Here is a 13623-nt window from a genome sequence, read left to right as displayed (position 1 = left end):
AATCTTTAGTTAATCCACATCTATTATCTACCTTACCACCCGCGTGACTGACAGCAGCCACAGCCAATCAGACAATAGCATAATCCCACTGACGTGTTTGGGATCCAGTGACCAGATTTACACCTCAACAATCAACATCAGCTACTTCAGCCACCTGTATCCGTCAAGCAAAGCAAAATGTCCTCAGTCCAAACTGAAGTTCACAAGATTGATCAAGTTCCCTGTGCAGGTCTATTACCCGCTTAGATTTTAATAATGACATCTGTTTTTAATCATTAACTCAGAGAGTGAACAGAGAGCAGCAGATGGTTCATTTACTAAAGCTTAATGCAACACGAATTACACAAGACTTTCACAAGACAGAACAGTGGCGAATACAATTTTATTTTTATCAGTAAAGTGAGACTGTTAGATGATCTGACTTAGCCCAGCAAACAAAACAATTCATTATTAAAAAAGTTTAAATGCTACAGAAAAGAACAATAAAAATAATAATAATATATTTATTTTCAGTACTAGTCATTTATTAAAGCTTTTGTAACAGTGTTTTACTACTATTTATTTATAATCATTAATTTTTATGTGATGAAATTATTAAATGACTAAATGTCTTACCATATATACTCTTTTATATTAGTGTTTTTCTACTATTTGATAATTATCACATTTTAAAAATATATATATTTAGAAGTTATCTTTATGTTAAGTACAATTATTAAATGACTAAAGGTTTTAATATTGAATGTTGCCATTTAATTTATTTTAGTAATTTACATGCCATGTAACAACATTAATCACTTTCTTTCACACAAAACAGACAAATAAACAAACATCAAATTCAGATCTAGTACATACAGTTGTCAACACTCCATATATCCAGTTACACTGAACATATCACACAGATTGACTCGTCACAATCCATCATCATCATCATCATAATAATAATTACTGTAGAACTAATTAAACTGAAACACTTTCACTTGCAAGAACGCATACTGAGAGACATTTCACGTTGATACTCATTCACAAACAGACTGATGACTGGCAAGCTTAAAAGATATTAACAGGCTTTTATGATACACGGAAAATATGACAGCTTGCATACTGATTCCCCCCCCGTTTCCGTAATCTGCCTGCAAAAAGGCACGTTTTTCCAGACACATCCCTCCGTTTCATCCCTCTTGGCCCCATCAGCTCCAGTCGAACTGGGATTAGGAGACTTCTGTAGTTCACAAATGACCAAAGCGGTGCGAGATCACCCCGTCATTCGCAAACAAAACTGTCAACTAGCTGTTAAAGAACTAACAGAGAAGAAAGATAGAAAGAAGAGGGGAGGACTAGAGAGAAAGCCAGGGAGAGAGAGTGGGAGCGAGTGGCAGAATGGCAGGCGTTTCTCTCTGCCTGCTTTAGTGTGGCATGTATCTTAAAACACGGTCACACCTGTCACTTCCAATCTATCTAATCCACTGCATACTTCAAACCGCAGCTCGCGTCTTTCTCCAGAGATGTCTAGAAAACAATTCAAATAGAAGGTGAGATGGCGGCGGAGGAAACTGTATTCCTTTGCTTTTTAATGTCCTCGGCCGTGACACTAAGTCTTGGACAGATGAAGAAGCAGATGAGCTAATGGCTTATGTGTTGCTTTCTTTCCCCCATCTTTAAATAGAAGGCACAAGTGAGTAACAGGTCTACAGTAGGGTTGATATTCAGGTTAAGTATCCCTATTTTGTCCGTCGATTACGTGTGCGCGCGTGATTTTCCGCTGCGTATGAATAAGTGTGCAAAGCTGAGTATATGTATTTATATGCATTTCTGATGTGCCGTTCTGTGCGGTGTGGGTGGTTCTGCTTTTAGTTGTGCAGATGTCAATTCTTCGTGGAAAGGCTGAAACTGCGCCTCTCTCCACGACCCTCTCTTCATCCTTGAACCACGGCAGCATGGCGACAGAATTAACCAACTTTTGTCCTCTTAAGCTCATGTGTGACAGCAGCACATTTAAACACACTTCAACTCTTGCCAAGAAAGCAAAATGCCTTCTTTCCCCCTCTAGTTTTTTCCTCGCGTCTTCTCCCTTCAGCACAGATGCCAGCTTTCTTCCAAATGCCACCTTTTTTCTCCCTTCTTTTTTTTTAAATGTTTGTCCTTCCTGTACTCTGCAGGATTCCAACCTGTTTCCCTCGGAGCATTTCTCTCGTTCCTTCTCTCTCACGCTTCCATATGCTAAGTTAAATCCAGTTATTTTACTGATACAGGTAGCGTCTAGCTAATGAGACTAACTCAAAGTACGGCTGTGTGATTCTCTGGCTCGCGTTCACCACACGCTAGGAAACTAACCTCTATGCTTGCTATCAGTTAAACTGTCAAGAGTCCCGCTGCTGAAACACACACGCTCGAGTTGGACATCTCTCCTCTCCTGCGGTGCTGACGCCTCGTCTGTTGTCTTAAGCCCGTGTTGCTGATCTCTACCGTGTGTTCGAAATCCGCTCACCTCTAAACCTGGCTCAACCGAGCTATTGTCAGCCCTGATCCTGCCATGAGCATGCACACGCACACACACACACACTCACAGACACACAGATGAAGATTTACAAACGCTTCACACACTTTCAAACACCTTGCATCCCTGAATTTACATGAGGTTATGCCATAGAAAAAAAGACTTTAATTAATTAGATTTGTGTGACACTACAATTTCAAAGGATTGTGAGATTTGTAGATTATATTTGTTTGAAAAAAAAAGAATATTTGTGACACTGAAGCAAAATGTTCCACATAAAAAAATTTATAAAATTTGAGTTTAGTTTTACTAAGTGCTCTGACCATATTATCTCTCTTTAAATATCTGGGCTTGGTTCGACAATAAAACTCAAATAAGTTATTTTATTATAATCAAATTTTTTATAAAAACTATTTAAAAATAAAGTATTAAAGTATTTCAAATATTAAATAAAAAATATATATTAAGCTAGAAATATATAAACAAATTTAATTAGCTTTTAATGGTGTTTTGGAAAATAACGTTTATGAAAAGGTTTTGATTTTTACAAAAGCAATCTTTTATGAACACTGTACAGGAGTCAGGTTAAAGCGTATTCTGTTGTTTTTGACATTAAAAGGCTGCATTTGACGCATCTAAGAACAAATCTTAACGTGAAACACACGTCTTCTCTTAATGCCTCTCCTCATTAACCGGACAAAAGGGAGAGTAATTAACACCTCGCTATTATCACCCGCGTGTAAAGCTCTTCCCACCTTTCGGTTTCAAAGCCCTCTACTTCCCGCCTTTAAAAAAAACTGGCAGGAGTTTACAGACAGCTGGGAACGCGCACCGCCACACCGACTTCTATTGTAGCAGGTTGTGCTTCAGCCCCGCTGACCCCATCATCACGAATGCGCCTCTCTCTCTCTCTCTCTCTCTCTCTCTCAGGATGAAGAGGTCAGCGGAGTCTGAAGCGCGTGTGCGCCGTTGCCGTGTTAATTTACAATGACAAGATAAAGCGGTAATCTTCCGCTGCGCGCTACCCAGGGACTCGCCGAGTCGATTTACACTTCCCTATCACTTTATACAATTGCCGTGACAAAGCCCCTCCGAGTCCCCACTCGTGTAAATCTCTCTCTCACTCAACTCTTCTGCCAGTCAGCGCGGATCGGCTCAGGGAAACTTAATGTCTCACACATGCCAGCCTGCTTTCCCCAAAATCCGCCCGTGCTCGAGACGGATACGCTTTATTAATCCACATCAAATACAGCGAGCGTGTTTTTTCATGCCACGTCTGTCATGTCAGCACAAGAGACAGAGACAGCAGTCTAGTCTTTCAGATAACACAACAATTACAAGCACTGCACTGCTGCTGATACATAATTATTCACGTTATGATTAATAAGAATAACAATCCATTGTATAATAAGCATTTGTTTGGTTTCATGTGCAGCTTTATTATTTGTATTACTGAACTGACATAATCATCTACAACAGCCAAATGCAAATCTGTGTCAAATCTAAACTTTCTGCAAAATGCAGAATTAGTTCATTATCAGGGCAGGACCCTCAAAAGGTACATCTTTGTACATTACCTTCCCATACACACGTAAAAATAAAGGTTCTTTATTGGCATCTGGTTCCATAAAGAGCCTTTAACATTCATGGAACCTTTCCATTGAATAAAAGGTTCTTTAAAGTGAAAAAATGTGCTTCGGATTATTAAAATGCTCTTCACACATTTAAAACAATTACTGAAAGGTTCTTGGGGGAAACTAAAAGGGTTCTACAGCATCGGTTTAGGAACCTTTATTTTTAGGAATGTAAATGGAGCATATTAGTACTTTAAGGCACTAATTTGCACCCGCCTAAAAGGTCAAATTTTGGCACGTCTTCACCCCCAAAATATAGTAGTTTAACAGCAAGCGACTCTAAAAGAGAGAACCGACAGTCATAAACAAACACACAGAGTGTATAAAGTGAGAATGAAGGAGACGCTTGAGTGAGAAAGCTCGAGGACTTTGGTTTATTGTGGGAAACGGTTCCAAAACTGCAGAGTCCAGCATCCACTGTAATCACAGTTAATTGCAGAATTAGCTTACTGTTAAGTTCCTTAAGTACTGATTCATTGTTTTACAGCCAAATTGATTCCTGAAGCCTGTGTTTATCGAGAGGAAGAGATAGCAGAGTCGGGCGAAAGGTCACTGAAGAGATACTAGAGCTCATGTGCATGTTAACGTGAGGATGACGCTTTGGGGTCACAGGGTCCATCTCGTTTATATTTCAACTTATAGCTTTGAATGTCTGATACAGTCTATATCCTTCATGACTACAATGACCCATCATGAACTCACACTCCAAAATGACACATGAACAGCCAAGCTTATGAGTCATTTTGGCCACATTCAAAAAGACAACCTGTCTCGCTGCATCAGCCTATGACATCATGGAAGCGTGACGGGAATTTCCACGCCAAAAGTGTAAGTGAGAGAGAGACAATGGGAGGGGCTTATTCTAAGAAGGAGGAGTCAATCAAATGCATATTAACCAACTGGGAGGGGCTGACCTCGTCCAATCGTATGAGAGAGATTTGAGCGTAGACACCTACCATGTTCGTGTGTAGTGTTGGGCTGTCGAGCAGTCGCGGAGATCGCGGGGACACTTTGCTGCAGTATGAACTCAGGGGCAAGTGAATGACAGCATGTCCGTCAACCTCTTCATCCTCCAATCGCTGTCTGCTCGTCGCCATGACTACCTCTCCATCTGTTCCCCCATATGGAGAGGCTGGCCGCTTGGAAGACATCCTGGAAAAATGAGAAAGGAAAAGTGACTGAGGCATTCAGGAAAGACATGGCAGAGACAGAGACGTGGCTGTTGTTTAATTGTGAGTGACATATACAGGAGCATTTCACACACACACACACACACCTGACACACACTACTCGCATAATGACAGCCATCAACACTGTAGCTTTGTCCACATCCATCCCTCCATCAAAGAGACATCCCACCTACACTATCACAGAGCCATTTACTGTAGCAGCACCGCACACGATGTGTTTAGCCAGCCTGTTTGATGTAAAGACTCGAGCGGCCCATTAAAGAAAAGTGCAGACGGCCCAGTGCACATCAAATATCACGTTAGCCAAGAACACAGACAGACAATGGTGTGTGCGTGAGCGTGTGTGCCACAGTAGATGTTAATGACAGTGTATATGGTGTTGACAATGCCAGAGAAAATAGGCCTTGATGACGGTCTGTGTTCCTCTGATACCGTCAGGAAGAAAAAGCATTTATTAAATGAACTCTCTCTCCCACAATACACGGGAGGAAAAAAAGAATATGCTCTCATAATAAGATTTCATCTGGCTTACGGCATTGCCTAAGTGCTTTCATAGACGCTTCTCAGCCTTGGGGCTAGTGTTACTATGGCCCTGGGGAATAAGTACCACTCTTTTAAGAGAAAATGACAGACAAGGATAAAGGGAGATGGAGAGAAGTACTTTTATTTGGCTCCTACTCTGCAACTACAAGAATTGTCAAACAAATTTTATTTGACTGCACTGTTGTAGTATACTTTGCTTTTTTTATTTTTAGTATATATTTTGCTTTGGCTTTCTCATACTTATGATTTTATATCTCACAAGTGTAACTTTATTTTTCAGTATTGTCTCTCAACTATTACAATGGAAACTTTATATCTCAGAGTTTGTTTTATTTTTTATTTCTCAATTTTGGCTTTATTTCGTATTTTAACTCGTAATTTTATGACTCATATCTTTGACTCATTACTTTATCTTACAATATAACTTTGTATGTCATAATTGTGAATTATTTCTCATAATAGCTCATAGTTGTGACTTTCCCATAATTATGACTTTCTCACAATTGTAACTTTTTCTCATTATTGCTACTTCACTTCCTGTAATTGCACCTTTTTTCACAATATGACTTTGTATCTCATAATTGCGAATTTCTTGTAATTGCTCACAATTGTAACTTTCTCATAATTATGACTATATATCTTCAAATTGTGACTCTCTCATAATTATGACTATTTCTCACAACTGTAACTTTATTTCTCATTATTGTGACTTAATTTCCTGTAATTGTAATTTTTTTCACAATACAAGTTTAAATCTTATAATTGCGATTTCATATCTCATAATGTCACTTCATATCCTGCGTCTGCTACTTTATATCTCAACCGTGACTTTATAGCTCACTGTTACACTTTACAACTTTCTTTTTTTAACCCTTTATCTCATAATTACTTAATATATTTTATGCTCTGAGGTAGAAAAATTAGACTAACATACAGCACAAAGTCAGTGCAATAGAGAGGTTACTTTTTTACCTTGATTATCTTTCATCAACTAGCATCTGCAGTCTCGGTACAGTCCAAGTTGTGTGTGCTGAAGTGTATGTTATTCTCATGGCCCTGGACTGACTCAGACACCGCATCTGGCGGAGCTCCTGAGCACTGCTAAGGTTTCTCTTTCCCTCATTTACTGCGTATTTGGTTTAGATTAGTTGTAAAGACAAACATCATATAACGTTTCTAGCCGTCTGGACGGGATGAATAAGACTGACCTCAATCAAACCCAAGGCTGGCAGCTACGGTAACAACGAAGACATGCTTCAACTAACTGTATAGATGAGATGGAGTGAAGAGTTAAAATGATAAACTATGATGCAGATTCATATTGCTAGAGCCTGACAGGAACTGCTCTGTCATAACAAACACTAACGCAGGTGTGTAATACGTACAATTGTGAGTATTAGTGAACATATCTGCGTTAATTTGGCTGTATAAATGTGAACGTATGTGTGTGGGGTACCTTGACTTTATGCTGGTTCACACTGGGGCAGTAAAAGCAGTCAGTGCAGCTGTATAAACGGCCTGTCTGCCCCTCCACCAGCACTGTGTTTACTCTACGTCCAGACACTCACACACACTGGGCCCTTTTGTTTCACTCCGTCACACACACACCTCTGTGCCGCTTTCTCTAACACACCAACCTCCAACACACACATCAGGACCAACAAAGACACGACCCTCATAGGCAATTGAGAAGAACCAGTTCTTATTGGACACAGAAAATTGCTTGTCACATCCAACTCGAACCCGAGAACTGGTGTTTAATAACCGTTTAGTTAAGGCTCGTGAAACTTAAATCAAAGTAATGAATAGCTGGAAATCTAGCAGTTAAAGAGACAAATTTAGAACAGATTTGTAGTAAATAAATTAAAATAAAAACAATTACAAAATTAAAATAGGTAAACAAAAAGAATATTTGTTCAGTATATAAAAAAAGACAAATACTACCAAAAAAAGTGCCAAAAAGAATCGTTAATGGAACTGGAATCATTTAGTGGAATTGGACATTCTCAAGGCAATATTTCTTACAAAAATTACTCAGGTGAGTGCCTTTTCTTTATAAATATATCTCCGTCATTCATATCTGTGCGCACCTTTAGACACGGCATCTCTTTTCCGCTCTTCCCTGTCTCACAAACTTTTCCTTTTGCCTCTTTCTTCCCTACTTCCTTGCCAGCCCACTGACAGAAGCTTTTCACAGCTCCACTTGAGCAATAAAATATCTATTTTCCTGCGAGCCTTTGAAGTATAATTACTATACAATTCCACTCTCCGGGTGAGCAGGTTATAGCCACTATTTCATTTAAAGTTGGCAGACCTGTCGTGGTGGAGAGTCTACATGAAACATTTAAAGCTTGTCGAGATGTTGGGATTAAAAAAGAGAGGGTTTTATTAAGCAGATAAATTGGCAGAAAAGCTGGTCTCCAAGGTCATAATTAGCAGCCATTAGCATAATTTCACTCCATCCTTCTGTGGTTCTAATAAAGGCCGGCCTGCCAAACACACACAGACCCTGTCCACTGACACACACACACACACACACACACTCGCTAACACAACACAGACGCACAAAGAACAGTCTCTGAAGCTAAGACTTCCTTACAGGCTAGTCATGTCTGCTTATTTGCATTGTAAACTTTAACAGCAGTCTTCGCTCATTATCTGGTGGATTAATAACTTTATTGCCTTTCATTTTCACAAGGCTAAGAATTATGTTATTCATAAACAGCCTCGAATATCAAAGCCGAATGTGCTGATATGGGTGAGGTGACTAAACGCACACTTATGTAGGAACACAAATGATGGCAGTATAATCTTCCAAACACCAGTTTTATCCAGTTTGGGGTGTATTATCAAAGAAAATGCCATCACTTTATTTGTATATTTCACAAACTTCAGCATTCGCACCCCGTCCCATCGCAGTTGAACTGCAGGTCTAGAGGCTAACTTTCATTGCTAATCGTTAAAAGCTAATGGCCGCCCCACTGGTGCGCCGCTCGGCCCCCTCCCGCAGACTGCGTGCGTTAAACCCAGATTAAAGGCACACTTCCCCTTTGAGCTTAGACGCAGATTGAGCGCTCTCCTAAGTCCCTCTCATATCACATGTACATTTCTACGCAGACGCTAATAGTCCAAAATACAGGGTCCATTAAACAGCGGAGTGGAGCTGCACTTTAAATACTGAATCTAGGAGCTTTACCTAATCACCATCAGCAGTAACACTCCAGAAGTGCCTCTAATGACAGGACATAATTTAGAGGCTAAACGTGTCACATACGCACACACTCGGATGTGTGCGGCCCACGGAAAAACTTGCATGATGATGCTTTGCGGATGTTGCCCGCATGCCTACGATAAAAAGCATTCAGATACAAAGAGCGTCGTTGAAAAAGACAAGATAGGCACCTTTTGTTGTTTTTATATAATGCTAATAATATTAATTAGCATTATATTATGTAGCACTGATGCCTTTGAATAAAACTTTGTATAAGAATAATTCTGATGCATTATGCTGCTTTAAGAAATATTAAAACATCACTCGGTGAAGGTAAATTCCAATGTAATATGATTATGTGATTAGGGAGGTCAGCTCTTCTTTGTTATCAGAGTGTGGGAATGAAACAAAGTGTGTCCAAAAGTTCAGACAACCAGCCCGTTCAGCACAGATAACAACAGCGATGCCTTTGGTAGGAAACTGAGAATACCTCACAATCCACTCAGACATTAGGAGAAGTGCTCATCCCTCTCTCTACTCTTTATCTTCTGCTCCCAGGATGATAAAGTCGCAGATAGTCCCATCAGGATGTCCCCCTTTTGCACAATCAACCGCTTGTGCCCGACTCTCTCTGTTGTGAACAGTCTTTTAAGTATATTACTTTACAGCTATTTATAGCTCTCTCAATTTTTCTCTCTGTGGGAATGGAGCGGCCAGCAGAGGAGCGGAAGCGAAGAGAGAGTCAGAGAGAGCGATTCTGCTGAAGTAAATTCATCCATAGTGCAAACTTGTGTGGGCTCTTCATCATTCATGCCGTAATCACTAATCATAGCGTTCTCTGCTGCTGTGAGGGCATTTGGATTTTTATGTGGGGTGGGGAGTTAATTTACCAAAACATAGTTTAAAGATCACATTTCCATGCACCAATGCAAAAAAAAATACGAAGTGAAAATGTTTTATTAACGTACAAACCATTTTAGTCACACTGCAGCACTAAAAAGAAGCAGAAAATTACTGGAATATGTAAAAGAAAAAAAAATAGTACTTTATTAGAGATTTACACATCACTAATCTCTCACAAAAACTTTTTCTGATTTGTTTACGTCTTTAAGATAGCTGATGGCTAGCTAACTGTGCTAAAAGAACTCATAGAAACTTCTTTAAAAAGTCTACCCCCCCCCCAAAAGTCGGTGAATAATAATTTCACACAAGTGTATGTGTCTCTAAATACACACATTATTCACACACGCACTCAGAGAAAACACAAAGCCGTCTCTGTTTTTTCCTCTGACGCCAGAGCTGCAGGGCCACCCCAATTTCCTGTCCAGCGTCGCCACAAAAGGCAAGAACACAGAGCCTAATGTCACTGTCAGCCATTACTGTTTAGGCATGGAGGTGAAATCACACACACACGAAATCAAAAGTCATATGAGCAAAGCGAAAACAAGCCCGCTCGCACACACAAACACATAATAAGCAATGGTGTGTGTTTGCCGCTGGGTGGACACAAGGCACCAGTGAACGCCGTGCCCACAGGGCCAAGGCAACTGCTGCATCAACACACACACACACACAAATAAAGAGGGGGGTTGCCAGTATTTTAGTCATCATTTCATCTGTCTGCATAGTTTCCTGTCATCTCTCATCTCTAATTATTTATCTGGACTGACTCATGTTTCTAGTGACATTTTACATATTACACACACACACACACACACACTTGAAACTTCTATGAAAACTTTCTCAGCCTCTGCTTGTCTTCTTTTAGTGTCGTGTGAGTGTCTGTGAATATGATGCCCCTGTCAAATGCTAATCCATCATGATTTGCTCCCAGAAGCCCCGGGCGGCTGTGAAAATGGGTGCTTGCATAATTTACTCCATTCATACAGGCCCGTACAACAGCAAATTGGGTGTAACAGGCATATGCAACACAGTCTTCCACCCAGACTCCTCCTTTACCTGCAAGTACAGAGCCGTTATTATACAGCTTGAGGGACTGGATAGAAAAAAAGCAGCATTTTGCTAAGCAGTCCATTGATTTGTATTATCCTTCCCATGATGCAATTGTCTAGGCCGTCACCTCTGACTTGTCGTCATACTGTTTTGTGTTATTATCCTCTCTGACTTGATTAAGACTTTAACCTAAAAGGGACTCCGTTCCCCTCAGTCTTAGCGGACGTCCCGACGGTCAGCTGATCGCACTGGGGAGGTCTGGGAAGACTTCTGAAGGGGGAGGAGGAAACACTTCAGCATTCTTCTCTGCTGACCCTCCTTTTTTTTCATGGAGACACGGTTATCAAGCCGCTGCGAGAGCTCATAACACGGACTACACGATGGAGCCAGTCTGCAATGAATGACCCAGAGAGAAGATCCAGAACCTCCATCAATCAGACAGAACACACACACACACTACTTTAAACCTAAATGAGGCCACAACACAGTTTTGTAGTGTTTTTATATAAAGCTAATTATAACTTTTATAGACAAACAGCCCTTAACTGAAAATAAAAATACTAAAATGTTTTTTAGTTACTACAAAAAATAAATAAAACATCACATACACACATATATATATATATATATATATAAAAAATATAATTTTTTTATTTGTATTATTTATTTATTTTTTCCCCAAATGAGGACATTCCTGAATGTCCCCAAAGGGAATGTTCGTCAGATTTAGCTCTTGTTTAGGTACAAATTTGTACCCAATCTATAGCCAAGTACAAACACACATACACATACAAATGTTTGTTTTTCTATCACTGTGGAGACAATCGGTTGACTTCTTTTGTTTTTCTACAAAGCTAAGATATTTTATTTCCCCTAAACCCGAAATAACCCTTTCTAAATGTATATTTAGACAATATTTATTATGTTTACTAAGCTGTTTTTCTTAAGGGACTACCTGGTCACCACAACAGTCATTTGGTCCCCTCAATATAGAGTAATACTGTCTTAATATAGTCCCTCAACCACAAACTTCAGTTGTGTTTATATAAAGCTAATTATAAACACTATAACATAACTCCGACCTTAACCCTTTGCATTTTTAGAATATATATATTAAAAACCACATTCTTTACTCATCATCTTCTTTTTTTTTTTTTTATAATGACAAGGTCTCTGAATGTTCTCCAAAGGAAGATTTTTTTTTTTTAGATGCATCTCACTTCTGGGGGCAATTTTGTCTCTATATCCAAGTACATAAACACACTTCTTCAACAAATGCCACACTTTGCATATGCTACAAAGCAGCTTGCAAGTAATATGTGTTAAAGTGACAGAGGTAAAGGCAGGCTGGTGGTTTAAACAGTTTTCTCTTTGACGCAGGGGAGTCAAAAGTTGAAGTGCATCAGCCACATTTGTCTACAGCTAGTTCAATCACACATGCTTAGTGGTGAACGAACCCACTGTTTTTTTCTGTGTATCTTTACCAGGAAGAATTGACTGACCCAGAGACAGACAGACAGAGAAAGAGCGAGAGAGAGAGTGAGATGTAACACAACCATCCATTAAAGGAGGGAGACAAATGGAGAAGTGTTAAAGTCCCCTTTCCCCCTCCTTCACTCGCTCTTTGAGGAATGTGACAGTTTGGCCATAGAATCTCCTCTGTGCTCCTCCAATAAAGCTAAACTCACCCGAATCACCACTCCAATAATAATAATAACAATAATAATACAAAATATGTTTATATTATTCTTAATTATAATTATTATATTATTTATAATTATTATATAGTTTAAATATTTAGAATGAAGATTTAACAACATATTTTAAGCAAAGCAACATTTCATATAATTATCTACTACTGTTTAGTAGTACATATGATTTGAAAAACACTTCATAGTTCTGTATTTTTAGATGTCAAATATATAAAATAAACTACACCAAACAGGAAATGTTCTTAATAAATGAAATCAAAAGTCAATTTTCATACTATTACATTTTTAACAAAACCTCTTGCATTTTACAGTGTGCTAATTTTAAAATGAAAACAAAAGTACATTTAATTTAATCTAAGCATTCATAAGATGAGTGTTCTAAGATGTCAACATACAAACAACAATTATAAATTACTTTGTATCACCATCAAACATTATAATTTCATTTTTTATAGGTCTCATTACTTCCTTGCTTCATGTCAGTAAAACTGTTTTTCTATACTCAAATTAAAACAAAAGCAGACTTACGGTTTTTCAAAAACACTCAGCATCAGGACAGACGAGACACACACACACACAACCACACACTCTATACGGACAAACACTGCGCTTTCGCTCCCGTCCTCTCACTCTCTCTCACACACACACACACACACACACACAGTTTCATGCTCTTTAACTACTGACAGCCAGCATTACTGGAAAGTAGAGTTTAACCATCCTTTTCTTCTAAGTCATTGTAATCCCTACATTTATCACTATACATTCTGCTTTCCTATGTAATCCTTTAAATGTTTAATTCCTCATAGTTGTTGTTATCTTTTTCTGCCCCCCTCCTCGCCCTCCCCCTAGTGAGAGCGTGATGATTTATTAAAAACACATT

General features: G+C 39.1%; 1 protein-coding gene across 2 annotated transcripts in view; it reads right to left on the bottom strand.

The window, feature by feature from the left end:
* Positions 1-13623, bottom strand: part of LOC306861479 (transcription factor SOX-5-like) — a 78302-nt gene that overhangs the window by 63473 nt on the left and 1206 nt on the right. For both annotated transcript variants that reach the window (XM_079403742.1, XM_079403743.1), the window contains exon 2: positions 5088-5283. In XM_079403742.1, the coding sequence (XP_079259868.1) occupies positions 5088-5283 (196 nt within the window). The remainder of the gene's footprint in view (positions 1-5087; positions 5284-13623) is intronic.

The sequence above is a fragment of the Barbus barbus genome (genome assembly GCF_936440315.1).
Source record: "Barbus barbus genome assembly, chromosome: 42".
NCBI lineage: Eukaryota > Metazoa > Chordata > Actinopteri > Cypriniformes > Cyprinidae > Barbus > Barbus barbus.
This window is presented reverse-complemented; position numbering and strand designations above follow the sequence as displayed.